This window comes from Parasteatoda tepidariorum, chromosome 6 (assembly GCF_982258835.1).
Source record: "Parasteatoda tepidariorum strain Cologne lab strain chromosome 6, Ptep-v5.0, whole genome shotgun sequence".
Classification (NCBI taxonomy): domain Eukaryota; kingdom Metazoa; phylum Arthropoda; class Arachnida; order Araneae; family Theridiidae; genus Parasteatoda; species Parasteatoda tepidariorum.
Window position 1 is genome coordinate 59,199,821 of NC_141760.1, and position 22,846 is coordinate 59,222,666.

Sequence of the window (22,846 nt, forward strand, 5' to 3'; positions counted from 1 at the left end):
TCTCGAGGAAACTATTAAAAAATAGGCACAGGTTTAATTTAAAGAGAGTGAAAGGAATCATTCATCAAAAAAGGGGTAATTAGTATTTGGGGAAAGGAAGAAGAGCGCATGCGCGATGTCAAGTTAGGAAGTGAAGATTATTTCCCTAAGGAAACGAGGGATCTTTAGCTTCAACTTGGCTTAATTTCGCGGCACTTCCAATGAGATTTAAAACAAACTGCATTACAAATTGAACGGTAGTTAAAGGAGATGGAATTCTTGGCGGGATCTTTAGAGCGGGCGGGATACCTCTTTTATCTAGTGGATCCTCGCAAACACAACTACGAGAAAATTGAAGATGTTAAAGATTATTATAAGGAGGTATGCGGTTTCTATCTTATTATCATTTTGTATTTTCTTTTTGTTTCTAGTTAATTCTTTTTCTATTTTTTATTTCTTATTCAATTTTCAATTTCTCATTCTATTTTCTATTTCTCATTCTATTTTCTATTTCTTATTCTATTTCTTATTCAACTCCCTATTTGATCTGTCTTCGGTTTCCAATTTTCTATTTCTTATTCTATTTTCCATTTGACCTATCTATTTTTTTAATTTTCAATTTAATATTCGTTCGAAATAAAGAAAAATTAATTTATAACTAGTCTTCTTAAAATATCCATGCATACTTTTTGGTTTAAAATATTTGCTTTACTTAATATAAATTTGCCTTAACCGATATATCAAAAGAGGAAGAAAAAATGGCACCAGTATGTATTGTGGATTTTATAGCTGAATATACCCTCTGTAGCAAGGAAATAGTAGCTGAATACCCTCTGTTTGCAAGAGGTGAATTAAAAAAAGAAAGAAAATAAGTGAAAAATCAGTATTGAGCCACACTACAAAATCATACTCAATCTACACAATACCTACTCATACCTACACAATTGAAGAGCTTAGTGGAAGAACCTGGGAAGTGACATTTCTAGGGGAATTAATGTATCAAGGAAAAAAAACATATAGTGGTTATATCAGTATAGGTATGTTTAATAAGAATTGTTTTTGCTTTCACTTTAATCTTAGCATAACTAATTGACGTTAGTTTTCAGTATGCTTGCATAATTTTCATTTTAAATTAGCGCAGTGAAATAGAATAAAGCAAAGAATTCCCGCTTTCTTATAAATGGGCAATAAAATAGTACGGATACCTCTTAATATTCGAACTCTTATTACAGCCCCTCTAAAAATGTCACATACCTGGTTCTAACACTAAATTTCCTCCATTAATTAAGCTGAGATGATTTAAATTTTTTTTATTTATTATTATTTGTCGTCTTTTTTGACGACATCATGTTATTAAAATAAGGAAAATTCATTTTTATTGTTTCATTCCATCAGAATAGAGATTAACTGTATTTAGCACCACTTTGCATGATATTAATGCTCGCGGCATGATCGAAATATACCACTATCAAGTAATTTTCTCCAATACATATACCTTTAGAGGGGCCGTAAAGCATTTATTTCCACAGTATAGGTGTTAAAACTACTTAGTATTGGTACAGTTTTTAATAATCACCAAATATATCTGTATATTACCTTTATTAGCACTTATACCTTTATTAGTATATTTTGTACTTAAGATATTTAAGCGCGAATCGCATTGGTCAGCGGCAGCAAACTAAAATGGAAATTTCAAAAACAAATAGAATTCTTATACGATTTTGAATTGGGAGCATGTCCATATCTCTATCTGACCTTTAATTTATTGTCTAAAATATTTATAAGTAGTGAAATTTCTTTGAACTCTACTTCATTAAAATAGTAATGCACTATATTTACTACCAGTGGAAAAATTATTTGCCGAAACTACGGATAACTTGTTTTAGAATTCGTAACAAAATTGCACCAATAACCATAATATCATTATTACATATTACTGAAATTAATTAAGTGTCATTAGCGTATGTCGATTTCGTACGGTTTCCTTAAATGAATTTTATGTTCTATAAGGAAACTGATATTAAGTCAATTATAAAAAAATTCACAAATTTTACATACTCAATTAGGTATGTATGATTTGCTTATTAGGAACTGTTTTTTCCTCGACACTTCCGATTCGGATCAACCCTCTGACTCAGATCGACCCCCGCTTTTGTTAAATAGACCCCTAGGGTCTATATGGACCACTTTGGCTACCTCTGCAATAAACATACCTTTTTTATTCCTTTTTCTGACTCAGAAAATATAGGGGGTAGCCGCAATCTGGGAAATATGGTGCCCATAGTTTGATCCAAGAGAGCGGTCCAAAGTTCGGATCCCTTAATGCCTATTTTACTTTTTGCGTATTTCGCTATATCCCGAGAACTTTTCAAGTGATTTGAAAAAAATTTGCACACTATTTGACAAATTTCGTTAATTTTTTTTTTCTTTTTGCATCTTAAAATTACCTTCTTAAAAATGATGTAAAAATTTTTATATTTTACAATTCGTATTTTTTTCGACTATTATTAAATGAAATTGCAAAAAAGTAATAAAATTTAATAAAAATTGCTTTTTATGGAATTATCTTTTGATAAATTTATTTTATAATTCTGTGTAAAAATTATATTTTAAATATTTTCTTCGAAAACAATTAAAAAAATATACAGTAAAAATAATCTTTTAAAGTAATATGAGTTTTTTTAAAACTTTGCACATTTTTTAAAGGTTGCTCCCGTTTTCTTCGTCACAGTGCTTCTTGAACAAGTCATACGATATTTGCAAAAGAAACCACTTTTAAGAGTCAACGAGACTATGTCAAATGTTCTGCATGGACTTCTCACAGATTTAGCTAAGTATGGTTTTGGTTTATTCAATAAGATTGCTTCAATATCAAAATAGTTTATTTTAACAAATAAAACAATTTTAATAGTTTTTTCAGAGATGCAACCTATAAATTAAAAATAGTACAAGCAGAATATTTTAGTTTTTCTGAAATTCAGTACTGAAGTGTACTATCTCCAGATTTAAGTATTTTGATCGTCTATAACGAAGACTGAAAAAGTTGTTTTTCTTCGAGAAAATCAGCTAAATATATACATTAAACAATATTTACTTTGCTAATAAATGTAAAATGGAATTATTTGTTAGGCGTCAATTTCTGCAATTACAATATTAATCAAAATTACGCATACAACTTCAACACGGTATAGCACAATTTTAAGTCATTGTGCTGTTTTCTAAAAGTATATAAGCTTATAAAAATGTTTTAATGAAAAGAGGGAGACATATTAAATCAAATTAAATGTTATGTTAGGTCCTCTATCAATTGCTCATAAAATATTCCAGTTATAATCCAGTTCTCTTCAAGATGTTATGTAGCTATCGGCATTGGCTTTATAATATATTTTTAGAATTTTCGTCATAAAGTAAAAAAAGTAAAGATGATAAGAAATAAATAAGAAAAATTTAAAATCAAATATTACATCCTACCACCAACATGTGTACGAAAGTTGTTGCGTTATCTAATATGGTACTTATGCACACAAAGCTGCTAAAGGCGTTCAAGAATGGTGTAAATGAAATTATCCCGACTTTTTTTACCGAACCAGAATTGCCACCTTATTCACTAGATTTTAATCCAATTTTCGCTAAGGACTAATGTTTGTGCTACATCTCATAAGACTTTTGCAACCATTAAAAGGTTGCGCGAAACAATGGGACAAAATAACAGTAAAAAAAGTGTCGCATCCCGTAGCAGAAAATTTTGGGATACTGCGAAAGCTCCACATCACAAAGCTGAAGTTAATCACATAGGAACTTTCTGTGAATACTTTACAAGTAGAAATGTTTTCATGCTTGTTTGAAAATTGAGTTGTGAATGAAATGCGTCCAGGGTATTTTCTCCCCTTGCATAAATATAGAATTTTTCGTCACTTTCAGGAGGGGTATTTTAGTATGAAACAGCTGCAATTTCTGTAATTATTGACCTGTCTTGATTCTTGTTTTTCCCTAACTTTAGTAATGAAGTTCGAAGGCCTACGAGAGCGCTTAACGGACAGCATGCAAGTATTTCATAGAATACTAAATTAACTTGACCTGTGTTTTTTTATTATTTTGCCTCGGAAAAAGAAATTTTTTACTTTGCTTAAGGATTTATGAGCAAAAGAACTTTGCCTAATTATGTATTTTGCCTAATGTTGCCTAATTTTGTATTTGTTTTTAATTCTGTGTGAAAGTTGAAAAGATAATAGTTTTTTATCATTAAAATAGTTTTCAGCCTTCATATTTTTAAGTTTTATTCATTATTATGTAAATAGTTTTTCATTATTAAAATTTGTAAGATTTCTGTAAAATAATGTAATTTACTAAGAAAGGTGTTGCCAAATGCTTTAAACATTTATTTTTCTTTATAGAATTCCGTTTAGAGGGGTCGAAGTTTTTGTGTATACATGGATTTATAAGAACTATAGATTGATAGAGTTTCCTTGGAATTCCCCATGGACTTGGCTTTTGACCTATCTTTTCACGGAGTTTTGCTTCTATTGGATGCATCGATTAACTCACCGTAGGTATAATAATAATTCTTTAACTTTATTAGGTTGTTCTTATCTTAATTTTATCAAAGTTTTTATTAATATTTAATTTAACATATAATAATCTTGACATTTTTTTCTTAGTTTCTAACGAGTTTTTTAAAACTATTTGTCAGGATTGTATTTAATTTAAGTAAAATTATACTTATGAAACAAAGGTAAATCAAATGGAATACTTTAAAAAAAAAAATTTGGAATTATATTTTGTAAAAAGACTTTTTTATAATAAAACTCGTTTAAGGTTTTAATATAATTTTTTCAAGATGCCCTTAATGAAACGCCTTATTTAATATATAATATTTCGTGACATGAAACTAAAATCAGCAAATATTGAAACCAAACAACATCAGAGTTAGCAAATAATTTATAATCAAAACTAATATTATATCGTAAATTTCCACAAATACTCAGTTGTATCAGGTAAACATTTATTATAGTTGGAATGAATGGATGTTTTTGTTCTCCGAAAAACTGATTTATCTGAATTTTTTGAACTTAAAATCCTATTTAAAAAATAACTGCAGCCTATAGTGGCCAGCTGGTTCGCTTTTTTCAAATAAGTACAATTTTAAGTATCTCAAAATTTAAAATCGCTTGCTCAATAATCCAGACAATATATAAGTATAAATTCACGTTGCCTAATTAGCAGTGATTTTAGTTTTTACTTAATATGTTCACACTTTCATATATTGATTGCTCTGAGTTTCTGCTTTGACAAAAATTTCGTCTCCTATTTCTTCCAGAGAAAAAGTCTAGTCTTCATTCTAGTTTCGTCAATCTAGTTAATAATCTCCCCCATATCCCACAATAAGGTTTCGAGTTGAGGAAACATTTTCGTCATATATTTGAGAGTTCGCGTTTTGTCATGAATCACGTGATTTCGTGACGAAATAATTCTTAAAATTAACAAAATACAACTCTGAGGTTGTTGAACCATCAAAAGTGAGAGTTTTACTTCTGAGAGTGCGAGGATATGGAAGCAAATCAACAGCGTTGTTGAAATCAAATTGCACATTTACTTTTTTTTAAACGATTACCGTTGTGTTAGCAATTAAAACCTTCTTCAGCGGACAATAGATTTTATTTGACAGAGTTTTTTCCGTCAAAGCAAAACGAACGCTTATTATTATAAATTCCTCCAAGTTACAAGAATTCTCGGTCCTAAAACAGTTAGTAATAACTTTTAAAGCAGAAAAAAATATGTAAAAATAAGAGAACTAAAAGACAGCATCACTAAGTAAATGAGTTTATGTAAAAATAAATAAAATTAGTCAACACAATCCTCTTTGTTATTGGTAATCAAAATGAATTTTTGATTATCAACCAGCTTTGATTTACTTCTTTAAAATCAAATATTTTCTGCTATTAGAAATTTTTCTTTTCTTAATATTTAGACACCGAAGTTGAGTCTTAAAATGTGATGTACTCAAACAAATAATTTATTTAAGTTTAGTTTATTTAGTCTTTGTTGCCTCTAATTTCTTTTAAAAAACATGGAATTTCTTTGTATAAATTTTAAGATCAAGTGTAATTGTACAAAGTTTGAAAACTAGAAATTTGTGTTTGAAAAATAATGTTAAAAAATGTAATTATTTTTGGTATTTGACAACAGAGTGGTTTGGTATAAGTTTAATAAGTTTAAACGCGTCGAAATTGAAATTCCGTTTTAAGGGAATAAGAATAAACATATTTATGTTTAAAATTACATATTCTTTAATTTTTGATAACTTGTGTCAGCCTTCGTGTTCGTTTCGATCACGTATTTTTACTTGGAATTTCAACTGTATCATTAGTGTGCTTTTTAGGTATTACTTTTTGTCCGGAAATTTCGCCTTCTATTTTTGCTTAAACATTTCGTAAATATGCAGTTTTCAAAGCAGCTCACGCTGAACTAAATGAAATACGCGTTTTTGCAAGATTGCATGAGTATGGCTCAACGTAGAAGGAAGAAAAATATCGCAAAATGATAAAAAAGGAATAGCCAGCCACTCAAAAGATATTAAGAAAGGTTTCATGTACAAGTACAACAATGAAATTTCGCACTTTCGATGCTGTGATCACACTATCTGAAGCTAGAGAGGGGCGATTGCTTACAAATCTTGACTCGAAGCTCTTTACGTCTGGAAGTTGCATGAGGCTGGAATTTCTGCTCTTCACCATCTCCTGTCTAGTGTGATCTCTCCCGCAACATTCCAACTTGTCCAATTAAATTGGGTTTTTTTCCTTGGTCACCATACTTTACCATGTTATTCTCACTTCCTTTTTTCATAAGGTGACCAGGTCAATGCGATTCTCTAGTTTTCTTTGGCATATTTTCTAAATATAGTATATCCAATCTAGTTTCATCGTCTTATAATTATTGATGGCTTGGTACAGGATTTATGGTATAGATCCTCATTGCTTTTCTTGTTTATCTAGCACATTTTCAATATTTTAGTTAAACCTTTTGCTTCAAAGGCATCTATTTTGTTTCCTTGCTGCCTTGTTAGTTTCCAAGTTTCACGGTTGTACAGCAGAACAGACTTCACAGTAGCATTGAGTATTTGTATTTTTTACATATTCAAACATTGCGATTTACAGAGCTTGAAAAACATCTTGAAAGTTTAGAACATTTTTAATCCTGCACTTGATGTCTTCGTCAGTACCAACCATGCTAACTAACAATTTTTCCAAGGTATATAAACGTATTTGTCTTTTCAGTTTTCTTTGAATTAATCAATAATTCGCCCTTTGTTCAGCAATTTAATTTTCTCACATTTGTTTTTTACTCATTTAGTTTTAGACAAATTTTCTTATTAACTGGTCTTCAGTTTTTTCTTGAAGGTCCTTAGCACTTGACTATGGTATCGGCAAACTCTAAATCCTCAAGGCAACTATTGAAGTTCCATCTTGTGTCTCTGTTTCATTGTGGTAGTCGATACTATGAAAATTTGCAAATAGTAGAACAAAACCCTATCTTAATCGGAGCTCTAATTTTTGAGTTATTAAAGAACATCAGTACACACCTACTTTTGCTTTTATAGAGATGCACTTAAAATTTCTTTATATACAGGAACACAATTTTCTCATTTTTTTTAAAAAATATTATATTATAAACAATGCACATGGTATATGTTAAATGCATTGAAATATTATTTTATGATTGTTTTCAACAGACGTCAATATACTGTGGGCCATACACGAAACCCATCACTCACCAGAAGATATGATGCTTTCATCACCCTTGAAAAATCATATTCTACTCATTCCCACGCATTGGGTAAGTAATACAATTTTTCGATAATTTTAATATAACTTAAAATTTCTTAGATCATATTATTTAAATAAAAGTACCTATACGTCATTTGAATAAAGACATAAAAATTGTGTTCGAAACAACAAAAACGAATAATAACATTCTTAACGAAGTAATAAAATAAGAATTATGTTTAAACTGCACTATTGAGTCTTTAAAATCGGTTTACATGAGAATCTACTGGAAATCATTTTTGAGGAGTTTAATGCAAAATTATAGAGAATTAGAAAGAAATTTTTAAAATGAACTAGTTTTAAACACCAAACAGGAAATCGCTACCTAAACAGGAATATTAAATGATTTATGTCTTCCCACTTTCTCAAAAGGAGCAATTTTGTTCTACCGCCTCAGAGGAGAACACCGGAGTCCGGATACCACATTTTGGTCACTTTCTACATCAATGCAAGCGTGCGCTCATGAAATGAAGGTCTCGTGAGAGAGAAATAAATTTCCCTTTTACTATGGATGTAACTGTTCTTATTTGATAAAAAAAAGTTATGAAAAATTCGCGAAAAAAAAGCTGTTGCAATAACTTTAATAATTGCAATAACTTTCAAGCAAATTGGAATTCTGGAATAAAAATCATGCTAAGTTCATAAATAAAAATGAAAAAATAACCCTTTCAGCACGTCAAATTTTAAATTTTTTTGCTGCAACATCTGTTAGAAGCTGAGAGACCTTCATTATATGTTTTACTACAGATTTAACTTATAATAAGTCTCAAACTAACCATCGTATGTTAAAATTTTTTATTCCACCATAGTACTGGATACAGGGACAATCCCGTACTGATCGTAGGATAATACCGTACTGATCGTTCAGTGGAATGATTGTTAACACACGGTTCCCAGTAGAACACCGAAATCAAGCATCACTGGCTGCGGTCAGTAAGCGGGTGGGTGACCACTTTGATCAGCCTGCGTAGGGGCCGAGGGTTCACGGTGTCGGTCCTCATTAAACTGTTCTACCGTAAAGTGCTCGACTTCACACTCAGGTCATCAGGGGAGTCATCCCTTCAGCAGAGGATTAAAATTACGATGGCATGTCTTCGGATCATCCTCAGGGATGTTTCCCAGACAGTCGACAATAACCCATTGTGCAGCTCTAGTGCGACGTAAATAAAGTACCTACCTGCTTTTTTCTATACACGTTCATTATTCCAAAATTTTAAGCTATAGATTTTGCGCAACAAAATAAAATGTAATGTAGAGATATTTTGTTATTACGTTACAACCCAAAGAGCTAAGTCTCAACAGATATAAACCAATGTCAAACAGAGGAACATTCATAACAGTGTCTGTCGTCATCCGCAGCGGAGCGGAGAAAAATTAGTAGTGCTTTAAATAAGAAAATGTAATACTAAATACTAACACTTGAATATAATAAAATCTAATACTTGATAAAATTGAACCATTAGGAAGAAATAGTTTTAGAGACATTGCCATTTTTTTAAATCTAGGAATTATTTTTACAAATTAAAATTTTTTAAAGACCTTATGTATTAAATTGTGAATGTGAGTATATAGTAATTTTTAAATATATGCATAAAAAGTTTTAAATTAATTTTTTTTCAGTTCACGTATCTTCCTCTTGCTTTAGCAATTCCACCAACAACTTATTTTGTACACTATCAGTTGACTATCATTTATCAGTTCTGGATTCATACAGAAGTAAGTCAGTCATTTATTATTTTTATTATCATACTTATTTTTGAAAAATAATGTATTCGCAAAGAACATTAACCGAAAAAGAATTATTTTAACACATGAAATGAAAGCTCTAAAACAAAGTGTATACGATTCCTATGTTTTGTTTCTTATTGTATGATTTTGGAAGATAAAAAAATTTTTTGGAAGTAACATTTTGTACTGCACGAATTAAACTGTAGTGCATAATATTATTCTATCATTCTAAATTGTGTAGCTCAAGTTTATTATTATAATAGTGCTATAAAACTACTATAAGTACTAGCTCATATATATATTTTTTTGCTTTTAAATTAATTTTTACAACTTTTGCTAATTTTTACAGCTTTTGAAAAACTTTTGAACTCTGAAAGCCTATTACAAACTGTAATTACAAATTTTTAATTTTAAAAAAGCCGTATTACGTATTTTTAATGAGTGTATATCATTGCACGAAGTTCACATTTGAAATAAAATTTTTAGATTAAAATACCATGTATAAATTTTAATATTTATAGTTGGTGTATAATAATAATATCATATAAATTTAGCTTTAGAGCTGAGCGATATTCCACGGTGCATCGAAGTTTTCATTTCTTTAATCTCATTTATTTTTTCAGGTCGTTGCCAAATTACCAGCACCTATAGAATTCTTTCTTAATACACCGAGTCATCACCGAGCGCATCATGGTAATCTTTATTTTTATGTTTTTCAACCATATTTTATTGTACAAAAATAGTAGCTTAAATAATGTTTAAACAAGGTGGAAAAGTCGAGGGATTTTTATGAATTTAGAAATATAAGAGAAATGTCAGGGAATTCAAGTAAAATATCCCGAATGTCATGAAAATGAATGAATCTGTATTTTAGGTTTTAAAGTACGAAAAAGTTCGATATTTTCCCAAAAAATATGGGTCTTGTAATATTTTTTAAATTTTTATTTTTATTTTTAACTGCAATGACAAATATAAATGTTTTGTTTTATTGTATCCAAACGATATATTTTATGTTGTGATAAACGTAATTACATTGTATATTTTATACTAAAATATATTCTATATCATAATATTTTCAATACATTTTATGTATAACTGGAAAACCAGCATACAATTTATGACAGTGGTTACAAAAATCAAGAAAAATTATTAAAATCACTTAAATTGAGGTAAAGTTAGAGAATATTTTTAGAGTTTGTGGTCTGTCTATTAACTTTGGCACTAATGCAAAGTTATAAATAAAGGATTTAAAAAACTGTTTCTAAAATACCATCCAATAAAAAAGGGAGTACAGAAATTAGAAAATTTCAATTAAACTTGATAGGAGCCTGGTTTTTTTATCCAGAATTTTCTGAATTTTGTATCTCATAGCGTAAAATGTATGTTAAATTATTTACAAATACACCAAACAAGCAATTATATGTGTTGGATCCTATTACATCAAAAGAGATAAAAGATTATAGCATTCGTATAATTTCATATTTTATAATTTCGAGTTTTGCAAAAGCTTTTAAAGATTTTGGAAATTTTCATTTTAAAATTATTAAAAAGTTAATCATTCTCATTCAGGTGGTAATTTCTTCACCAATAAATAAAATTTTGAAAAAAATATTTCTTGCACTTTTTCATTTTCTTCTTTCTTCTTCTTCTGTTATTTAATAACCTTAAATTTTTGAAATGTACGAAGTTGTTGTTTTTTAATCTGAGCGTCATGCTCAAGCTTTCGTATCAGGTGAGCTTTTTTTCTATTTTATGAAAGAAATTGTTCTTATTAAGAAATATAAATTCAAACCTAGTTTAACTTATTTAACTTTCTGCAAGACATATCTGTTTTCCTCAGTTAATGACTAAGAAAACACTGTTCAGTGATAAAGCTTTTGTATAATCATTAAGTAGTACGGCAGTTTATCCTAACAAAACTTAAAATTAATACCTTAAGCATCGATTGGCTTTTTACTCTAATTGAAATGATTATTTTACCCTGAAAATCTAAACTATGCAAGTTTTTATGTACAAATCAGTAAATTAAAACGAAATGTCTTTATTATAGGTCGGAATCGACGTTACATAGACAAAAACTTCGGTGGCTCTCTTATTATATGGGATCGCATATTTGGCACGTTCGAAGCCGAAGATTCAATAGAGAAACCTCTGTATGGTTGTACTACTCAGATGAAATCTTTCAATCCTTTGATTGTACAGGTATGCATGCGTAAAATATTGATTTTAAATTCCTCATTATTAATATTTCAAGTAAATATGTTATTATAATTTCTCATTATTTAATATATACAATATAATTTCTCATGTATTTAAATTTTGCTCATTTTTAATAATTTGTCAACTATATAATTTAATACCATTAAATAATTTGTCTTAACTTAGAGTTGAAACAAAAATTAGTTTTTTAAAGAAGCAAAATTTAGAGTTTGTGAGTTTTCGGAATGTTTTTTTTTGTAACTTTTGTAATTTTAATTATAAGTCTAATAATAGTATAAAACAAACATGAATTGCTTTTTTGAACATCAAATTATTTTAATGCAGCTGCTTGCAAGTATTTTATAATTTGAAACTAAATTTTAAAACATTTTGAAATAGACGTAGAATTTGATTACATTTGTGTGTGTAATTTAAATGTATAATTTTTCAGTAGTGTTTTCATCGAGAAAGATAAGCTTAAGTATGAAATATTTTCATTTCTGTGTTCAATGCTTTCCTTAAATAAGGAAAAAAATATTTTCATTTCTGTGAATGAAAATATTTTTTTCCTTATTTAAGGAAAGCATCCTTCTTACTTAAAGAACTATGTATTAAATGCTATTATGCTTACTTTAAGAATTATGCACTCAATATTTTTCATTTAACGTTAAATAAATAAAAAAGAAAAATAAATAAAAAAATAAAAAATGAATAAATTAATTAAAGTAAAATAAAATAAAATGAAACAAACAAAATAAAATAAGTTAAAAATTCCCTGGATGAAAAATATATTGGTGTTTTAGAATTGTTTCTGGAAAAGTACTTTAAAAATAAATTCAGTAAAAATTAATGTTTAGTTAAACTATTTAAAATTAAGCTATATTGTTTAGCTATATTATAACGAAAAAACCATGAATGCAAAATAATATGGTTTTTATAGCCATTTACAACTAGAATTGCTTCAAAACCGTATAAATGACGTTCAATTGGACATTGGAGTTTGGTTGTGGTCTTGCTTTGTCAAGTGAACCGAGGAACGTATGACTCAAATCCGTATACCTTGTAAGGTCATCTATCCTGATGAGAAATACAAGACTTTTTTTGTGTTAAACAGCTCTGTAGTGTTGCCATCGATGCGTGAATGCGTAAGTTTCGTATTCCAATAGTTTATGACTCCTAATGTGTAGATTAGAAGAAGTTGGTGCAGCTCTTTACTTATGGCAACACTAAGCATGTTTTCACTATTAGCGTGAGGATAGTCATAGGGAAAGAAATACGTTAGTTTCTGTCTTGATTTTTAAATCGATTAAACTTTTTTAAGCTGGGAAGCTATATGAAACTCAACACTGTGCTCACTCACATTAAACACGGTGCTTAATTTGAACAGCATGAAAATTTTAAAACATATTATTGATAATCTAAACACGAAAAATAGTATGGAAGGGGGAAACATCGTAATACATTCCCATACACTTGTGCAGAAAAGGAGGCAGAAGGAGGGAGACCTCAATGGTGGTTGTCTCCTCAAATGGCGTATTCGAATGTTGCGATCGCGAATAATTCGCTGGTGATTCAACCCCTGTTCAGCTGGTCATGAGATTGACAGATTAGTCCTTTCGGCTAAAGTATGTACTTTTCAGTATAACTGGCTTCATAAGGTGTTACTACAAACTAATTACTATGAAATTATTAGGTATCCGAAAGTTCAAAATGATAATATGAATTTGTAATTGTTATAATATAAAAGAATTATTAAATTTCAAAGGAACGTTGAATTTTATGTATAAGAAACACAGAATTTTAAAAATGAAAACCAAATTCACAAATTAATATTTTCTTACTTTTAGATGATACTATTTCATTTCTTTTGCTCGTTGGTTAGCCCTTCATATACTTTAAGTATGGGATATACCTCCATATACCTTAATGACGTACTTAACAGAAAATAAATGGTGGGGTAACATTAGTTTCGATCATGATTAAAGTTTGTTTTTTCAAGGTACTTTCTTCGCTTCCAGACAAGACAGTTTCAAAACATATGGAAAAGATTTTGTGAAATGGAGAAATGGAGTGATAAACTCTCTACTATATTTAAAGGACCAGGATGGTCTCCAGGCATGCCATGGACAGGAAATTTGGAATCCGTACCACACGTAAGTTATAAGAGGGAACACAACATTATTTTTTTTTATTCCTTTTGGTATTTCTTAAAGCTTATAGTATGGAATAGTATGACTAAAATGAAATCTTTCTGCTTTTAATTATTAAAAAAAATATTTTTCATGCTTTTAATTTTCAAAACTTGTCATGTTTCAATACATCCATATTTTAAGAGCTTTGGTTTATTGATAACATTTTGTTACTTTTCATTTATGCTAAAATCTTTTTGCTTGTTTCTAGCCTACTCCTCACTTTGAAAAGTATGATCCACAACTACCAAAACTGATGAAATATTACTCAATGGTTCATTTTGGAGTTTTAGTAAACACCTATTTATTTCTTGCAGTGAATATGACAGTAAGCACATCCATTAATTACATGTGTCTAACTTCCTTTAGATTTTGCTTTAATGAGTGATTTTATTTCTTGTATAATTTTAATTTCTAAAATAATAATCTAAAGCCATAATATTCATTAAATTGTAATTGTTATTCCCCTAAGTGTTTTCAATACCGACAAAACATTCGCTTTGCACAAACTCCGTGCATTTTACAGCAAATGCTCTATTTTTTTTTAAATAGATGTTAATAAAATCAATCAAAGAACTATATTTTTCTTATAAGTTCGGCAGGAATGTATTTATTCATATTGCATCATATTTCTTTCCACTTTTAATACACCAATAAAGGTATTATTTATGTCTATGAACGAAACTGAGTAAACAATATACAACTGAAATGTCACTAAATTGAATTTAAAATATAAAAGTAAAGCATTCCTCCAACAGCCCGCTGTCATCGAGGATAAAACTCACAATTTCGTGACTATCGACAAATTGGTGGCAATGGGAGTCAGTATTGTGGTCCGATCATCTTTAAATTATAATACCATTCGACTAACAAAGTACAATATGTTAATTGTAACAAAATGAAAATTTACATAACGTTAAGCAATGAGCATGTAGAATATACTTATACACTTACATAAAACAAGTATTATTACCTTATCACTCTTATTTTTGATAATCAGAATTGTTTGGTTCGCATTACATTTTCTAATGACTTACTGGATATTTTTTAAACAAAACTAGGAGTAGGATTAAAGAGAATATTCTATTCATATGCATTGAGAGAAAAAGTATCATCAAATTTACCAGATTTTGATGAAATGTACCACATTTCCGTCTTCACTAAAAAACTCGGTAGTTTTTAAACAAGTGCTTTGGAAATGACAATTGGTAAAATTAAGAATAAAACATGGTTTTATTAATATGCAGTTTAGTAGGGAATGAAGTAAAATTTAATGATTTAATCATGATATCTTAAAGAAGGGCATAAAACCATTTAATTTTCAGTTTTGAATTCGATAAATGATCAAGCTCTTGCTTATATTACTTTCAGTTTTTCTCCATGACAACTGTTAACATAATAGCAGCCTTTATAAGTTATTCCTGCATTTCCTTGGGATTCATACTTGATAATAGGTAAGTTTAAAAAAAATAATAAAAATGAATTTTTTTTAAGCTTTAATTTATGAACAATGTAGCAGTTAAAAATAATGTTTCTTGGAGAAATTTAGGTATTTTTAATACTTTTGTGATATTTGTATTTATATAAATTATTATATAATTATATTATAAATAACACCTACTTTAACACAAAATTTAAAATTTCAAGCTATTAAATTTCCCACACATTCTTTGTTAAATTAACTAATAATATGCTTTTTGCCTACTATTATTAGCCTACCTATTATTCATTTATTTTTTTAGAATATTAATCTACTATTCATTTATTTTTGTGTCTCTCTGAAAAAAAAACAGCTTTGACAATTTATCTTTCATCTTGATATTCTGCAGATTTGTTTAATGACGAATGTTATAATCGGAATAATTTTTTATGCAGAAAGCAATGCGTAAAAGAACTAAGAAATTTTATGAGAAACACATTATATGTATGTCTATTAATAATTTTTTCCAGCGAGAAAATTTTATCATAAATTCTTGAAATATTTTTTTCGATTAAAGTATAACTGAAATTGGTGCAAGGGATTGTACCTTGGATCAGAGGAAGTTACTCTTTTGATAAAAGTAATTTTGAGATCTTCTTTTAAAGCTATTAATTAATTTAACTTTGAATATTCATGCGATTAAAAAAATTTTTTTTAAGTGGTTTAAATAAGCTAAAAAAAATTGGATGAATCATATATGCAACTCCAAATATTTTATTATTGGAATATTAAAAATATTTATAGCTTTACTAAGAATAAAAAATGTTTTACATGTAGCGAATGCTACAAGTAAATGTGTATGCGCTAGCTGAACTGGGTGTGCAGTGCGCAAAATGAAAAACGGACCACAAGGAATAACTTTTAATCGAAGAATTGGATCTTCACGTTCTAGGACTCAATCTTAAAGGTTCAAGATGGCGACTTCAAATATACCAATTAAATAGTGAAAACTGTATTTTATTTTACGAAATCAGACGCATAAACGTACTTTTTCTGAAGACATGTATATTTTTTGCCCGATGAATTTGGGTTCTTGACCCCCAAAATATAGGGGGTTGTCGCACTCTGAGAAATATGGTCCCAAAAGTTTGGTCAGGACTGCGGTCCAAAGTTCAAACCCCTTAATGTTAATTTTATTTTTGCGTATTTCACCATATCTCAACTTTTTAAGTGCATTGAAAATTTTTTGCATACAATTATAAAATTAGTTTATCCAAAGATTCCATGCAAAAAATAACTTTAAATAAATATTTATTATTTTATTTAATATTAGTCGAAAATTTTTTGAACTACAAAGTATGAAATTTTTACATCATTTTAAAGAATGTAATTTTACTTAGTAAAATACAAAATGTGAGTAAAATTGGGTCGAATGGTTCCTCAGAAATCGATTTTTTTTAAGTGCGACTTTTTCAAAATTCGATTTCTCAGGAACTATTTGACCAATTTCGCTCATATTGGTGATCAAAATATCTTATTTTGACTTTTGAAAGTACCTAGTAGGTAATGTGCAGATTATCGAGAAAGTTTGCAGATAACTAAAAAATTTGCAGAGTAACTGTTTTCTACTCTTTTACGCTAACATATATATCGAATGTAAAATTACTCCACTGGTTGGCACTAATGTTTATATTGGTCCGAGGTACATGTGGTCTAATATATGTACTTACGGTCTCCCTGATATGTATGCGAAAAGGTTTATTAATTAATGGATGCTTAGTTTAAAGTTCTGATACTTTAACATTTTATATTTGCTATTCATAGTCGATATGATTTATAGTTTGAAGTACAGATAATTGTGATATGTGTCGAAATTTAAATTTCAACTCACTGCTTATCCACTTCTCCGGCGCAGGTGGTGAAGTTGCGCATGAAAAAGAAAATAAATTCAAGTCTTTTTTTTTTTTTAAATGTTTTTTCTTCAAAAAAATTTTAAAAAAAGTCATAGTTTTGTGTCGATGTTTAGTAATTCATAGATATTTTGACTTTAACATTTTATATTTGAAGTTCAAGGTTGATATGATTTATAGTTTGAAGAACAGATACGAGGGTTGCTATTTATATTTCTGTCCAAATAATGAAAAAACAAATATGTAGGATCGAAATTGGTTTTATTGTTTTTCAAAATATTCTCCATGATGATCAATAACACTTTTGCATGCGCTTGAACCAATATTCAAAGCTCTTTTTCCAGTCCGATTGAGGTAACTCCAAAACATGCGTTTTGAATGCATCAACCGCTTCTTCGGGGGTCGAAAATAGTTGTCCACGTAATTTATTTTTGATGTGTGGGAATAAGAAGAAGTCATTGGGTGCCAAATCAGGGCTGTACGGCGGATGACCCATCAGTTCGATCTTTCGCTCCGTCAGAAATGCCTTTGTTTGAGTCGATGTGTGAGAGCTCGCATTGTCATGATGAAGAATGATTCGCCTGTTCTTCTGCTTCTTTCGAATTTCTCCGATGACTTCTGGCAAACAAATGGTCGTGTACCATTCAGAACTGCGTTGCTCTAACGCCATTGTTGTCCCATGACCGTTAATGCCGAAGAAACAGGCAATCATTTGTTTCGATGTGCTTCTTCCTCGAACAACTTTTGTTGGTTTTGCCTCGTCTTGGAAGACCCATACAGTTGATTGCTGTTTTGTCTCCGGCTCATATGCCTAGATCCATGATTCGTCACCTGTGTAGATGTTATACACAGCCTTTGATGTACCTTGAACGTATTTTTCCAACATTTCCTTGCACCAATCAACACGAGCCTTTTTTTGAGCGTTTGTCAGGTTATGCGGGATCCAACGCGAACAAATTTTTTATACGCTCAAATGTTCATGCAATATTTTATTGATGCTAGTCATACTAATGTCCAAAGACGCCTCTATCTCACGGTATGTCACATGACGATCTTGATTTATCAGTTCACGCACAGCATCGATCTTTTCTGGCACAACAACGGATTTTGGACCACGACCACGATTAAATTCGTTATACCAATTTTTTACAGTGCTGTAGGATGGCGCTTTATCGCTGAATAAAGAATTAAGTTCATCGAAGCACTCTTGTCTTGACAATCCACGTCGAAAGTTAAGAAAAATAATGGCACGAAAATGTTCACAATTCAATTCCATTTTTTGAAAGAGAAGAACTTTTCAATTTACTGTCAACAACACAAATGAAGCTATAATGGTAAATCGTCTGCTGAATTTATGTTTAAAAATACCAAACTTTCGATTAAAATCGTCTGCGGTCGCCTAGCAACATTTACTGTTGCCAAGGCCAGAAATATAAATAGCAACCCTCGTAATTGTGATATGTGTCGAAATTTAAATTTCAACTCACTGCTTATCCACTTCTCCGGCGCAGGTGGTGACGTTGCGCATGAAAAAGAAAATAAATTCAAGTCTTTTTTTTTAAATGTTTTTTCTTCAAAAAATTGAAAAAAAAGTCATAGTTTTGTGTCGATGTTTAATAATTTATAGATATTTTGACTTTAACATTTTATATTTGAAGTTCAAAGTTAATATGATTTATAGTTTGAAGAAGAGATGATGGAGATAGGTATAGAAATTTAAATTTAAACACAGTACTTATTCACTTTTCCAGTGTAGGCGATAAAGTAGAGCAGGAAAAGAGCAGTAAATTCCACTGTTTTTTTTTTTTTAATTTTTTCTTCGAAAAATTGAAAAAGTCAAAGTTTTCGTAATTAATAGATATCTTGACTTCAATTTTATTACTTCAACATTTTATATTTGCAATTCACAGTTTATATGATTTATTTGAAGAATAGATAATTGTGATATGTATGGAAATTTAAATTTTAACCCTGTACTTATCATTTCTCCGGCACTGGCGATAAAGTAGCTTTTGAAATAAAAGTTGATTAAACTGTTTTATTTAATTACTAAAAATTAATGTGTAAAAAGTTGAATTAGCTGAAGTTACTTGAGTCAGCAAAATGACTAAGTACCTTTAACTCCAATATTCTTTTATAGTTTTCATATAGGAAGTTTACAATTGTGAACATAGATTGCGTGATTCCAAATAATTTGCTTTCATATTTTTCAGCAAATATGGAAAAATTTTAGACTTCCTAAGATGTTTCATGTTCTTCTTGGTTGACAGAATAATATATCAGGAATTCAAGACATTCGGATTTGCTATGTTACACTTATATTGCAGTCGAATTATTTTCAATCTGTCCATAGCGATGTGGATCTCTTTGTATCTGGTTGATTGTCTACGGAAGGTTTACAAAGAAATTTTATTAAAAAAAAAGTCTATACTTTTGCAAGTCCAATTGTAAATACTACCCGTAACATGGTTGTATTATAAAGTCACGTTTATTGCAGTTGTTTATTTTTTACACAAATTATATTTATTGTATTTTCTGCATGTAAGTATTTTATCGAATAAAAATGTTAACAAATTTAATCATTCTACGTTATAAACGAGGTTATAAACTGTTGCCAATTAAATCTATAGTAACTATTAATAATTATTAAATGATTAATTTATTAATTAATAAGTAATTTTTTTATGTTAGATTGGTAATTACTTTCATTTTTCATTTCTTGTCTTGGGTTCAGCTAATATAGACATTATTTGCTTATGTATACTACTTGTATTATAGTTTTCATTCTGAAATTACGGTAAAATAACTGGCAGCAGTCTTCTGATTAACTATGAAGTTTATGGTTTGGAACAATTCTTACATTTACGGTTTTGAAACTGTTTACAACTGGTACTGTTTAAATACCGTAAATACGAAACTACACGGCTTTGTAACCGTTTACAACTAGTATAGTTTTCAAGCGGTAGAAACGAAACTTAAATGAACATAAAAGTTCTGAGCGTCTTTTATGTATGAATGATAATGTCGCATTCTAATAATCCAGGGTCACAGATTGAAGAAACTGGAAAATCTTCAAGTGATGAAGAATGGAAGAAATATTGTGGTATCAAGGTTGGTACTTGATACTCTGTTCAACCGGTAATGCGATTGAATCAATAAATGATTTTTCTCATACTTAATAGTTTGAATAACATCATTGCTCATCAATCTCTTTGCTTACATATATTAAATACAATCGATTGATAAAAATTCAATAAATAGTTATTTAATTATATTCAAATGATTATAAAATAGATAAATGTTTTTTGGTAGGAACAAAATTGCATTGTCTCATAAAGTAGTGGATAAGTATGTTAGCTAAGTTAAAGTTAATAAAATTAATGTACTTTACTGTTAAACATACCATATGGTTTAATGATGAAATGAAAGTTGACATTTAAGTCCATATTAAGTTAAAAATGATTTAAATATAAACATCAATTTAAATATTTGAAGTAGATGACTTGAAGGTTTTTGAATATTAAGTTTTCTAAGCTTCTTCACACTTCACGGGTAAAAATGGAAGACGTAAGCACCAGAGAACTACACTTTAACAAACTACGACCGTATGTAGTGAGAGTTGGTCAAGTTGGTTTGATTTTTTGCCAAGATCAAGAACTTGGAGAGACTTGCATTATGCACCCATATGCCCCCGATAGAAGTAAGTGAAGATGATATAAGAAAACGTGTACTTAAAAATTCTGTAAATATAAATTATTCGCAAAAAAAGAAGATAGTTAACACATTGCAAGATTTTGCAGATGTTTTTCGATCCATCCCGGAATTAGCAAATGTGAATGGACATTCAGTGTCTTTAACTCAAGATTTCATTCCAAAGAAATGAAACCAACCGCCAGGGTGTAGATCATGGACACTACGTAAATCATCGTCCCTGGCACATCCCGTAGTCTGGGGTACCCAGGCATCTCGGACACAGAAACCACACTATTATGCAGTTTTAAGGATTTATCCCTTAGAGCCGCTATGTGCTCTGGCCAATTAAGGTGGGGACATTTGCAAGGATAGTTTGGCTGGTAGTGCACTGGTCCTATGTCAAAGAGCGAGTGGGTTCGATCCCCACTGGCCAAAGACTCCCGTGTAATAAATGGTGACTGATGCATGTTAAATCTGTCTAGTCACAAAGTCGTCCATGTTCCTGTAACAAATCATACCTCTGAGGGTTAATGATCCAGGAGCTTCCTTGTCTTCTGGATTGGTTCAAAATTACACGGCTACGAAGTTGAACATTAGCAGTCGTAAACCCAAAAACTGGGTCTGTTGTTCAACGACGGATATAAAATGAAGTAAAAGGGAATTGATGAACATGGAAAAGAAATGCCAATCCCATTCTTTAGCAACCAATTATCGGAAATGGTCCACTATTGAACGAGAGGCCTTCTCAGTGTTGGAACCGTTGAAACGTTTCGATACGTGGATTTTTAATTCACAAATTGTAGTCATTTCCGATCATGACTCACTCACATATTTGACACGCAGGGCCCTACATAGTGCAAAGCTTACAAGGTGGTCACTAGCACTCCAAAGAAGTAAAGTTAAAATTACACATAGGAAAGGTAGTACGCATGACATAACAAATGCCTGGTCAGGATTACCTCTCTTATGAAATAATATAAGCAATTCATTTAATTTCTTTGTTTAAATGCTTATAATGTTATCTTTAAATGTTGAAATCTGTTTGGAAATTTTACAATTTTGCTTAGTGCTTTCGGAGTAAATATTCCACTGGGCTCTTACTTTTTATGTGTCAATAGTTATCAATGATTTTTTTTCAGCGTATATTTTTGTTGGTTTGATTGTTTTTTCTTTGTAGCATTTTTAGTTAGACGCATCGTTTTCTCCCGAAAACAGATGCTTCTCCAAATGAAGCAGGAGTGAGATTCGGAGCTATGAAAAGGGAAAAATACAAACTTGTTAGGGAGAACGAGTAGACTTTTCCTCCGAAAGAGAAAAGCAAACAAAGGCTGTTTTACTTTCTTTTTAGATAGATAGAGTAGTACCTTACTCGCATCTAAATGTCATGATGTTTACTTTTGTACTTGTTTTGCCAATTACACTTTTTGTGTATTAAAAGGTATCTTCAGTGATCCATTTAAAGCGTAAACACAACGAAATCTTTATTGTTTTCTTGACGTATTTTACGCATGCTATAAACTAAAAACAAAGTAGTCCACATTACTAATGTTGCTGAAAAAAATGCTCTACTGAGATACAAGGTGAGCAAAACCAATCCATAATTTTTGATTTCCGGATATATTATCCTATCTACTAGAAAGTAGATGACGCATCTCAGGAATTCACAAGGTGGTCCATATCGACTGTAAAAAAAAGAAGTATAATGCAAAATAAACAGTTGTGAATGAAAGAGCAAACTTAATAATGTAATAAAATGTGAAGAAAAAAATAATTTATACTTTTGATTGCAAAAAAAAGGTGTCATAATGTAAATAAAAAAGATATTCAAGGAAAAAAGATATTCAAGGAAAAAAGATATTCAAGGAAGTAAAGAGTATTAATAATGCCCAAAAGGCTATCACAATA

The 22,846-nt window shown here is 29.8% G+C and overlaps 2 protein-coding genes across 2 annotated transcripts in view; one reads left to right on the plus strand and one right to left on the minus strand.

The window, feature by feature from the left end:
• Nucleotides 1–97: 97 nt before the first annotated feature.
• LOC107443245 (alkylglycerol monooxygenase-like) lies at nt 98–19,863 on the plus strand. Its single transcript, XM_016057045.4, has 11 exons — nt 98–360; nt 2,686–2,813; nt 4,374–4,525; nt 7,709–7,812; nt 9,423–9,518; nt 10,154–10,223; nt 11,581–11,732; nt 13,748–13,882; nt 14,130–14,246; nt 15,290–15,372; nt 19,462–19,863. The coding sequence occupies exons 1-11, from the start codon at nt 250–252 to the stop codon at nt 19,697–19,699; spliced, it is 1,386 nt and encodes a 461-aa protein (XP_015912531.1). The 5' UTR covers nt 98–249; the 3' UTR covers nt 19,700–19,863.
• A 2,627-nt stretch (nt 19,864–22,490) lies between these two features.
• The window catches only part of LOC107443242 (alkylglycerol monooxygenase), a 35,773-nt gene continuing 35,417 nt past the window's right edge, over nt 22,491–22,846 (minus strand). The window contains exon 11 of the mRNA XM_071178625.2: nt 22,491–22,623. The gene's annotated coding sequence lies outside the window, so the exon portion shown is untranslated. The remainder of the gene's footprint in view (nt 22,624–22,846) is intronic.

Coding starts and splice junctions, on each gene's coding strand:
- LOC107443245 (XM_016057045.4), top strand. CDS start 250: ATGGAATTCTTGGCGGGATCTTTAGAGCGGGCGGGATACCTCTTTTAT. Junction 9,519..10,153: donor AGTTCTGGATTCATACAGAA/GTAAGTCAGTCA, acceptor TTATTTTTTCAG/GTCGTTGCCAAATTACCAGC. Junction 11,733..13,747: donor TCAATCCTTTGATTGTACAG/GTATGCATGCGT, acceptor CTTCGCTTCCAG/ACAAGACAGTTTCAAAACAT.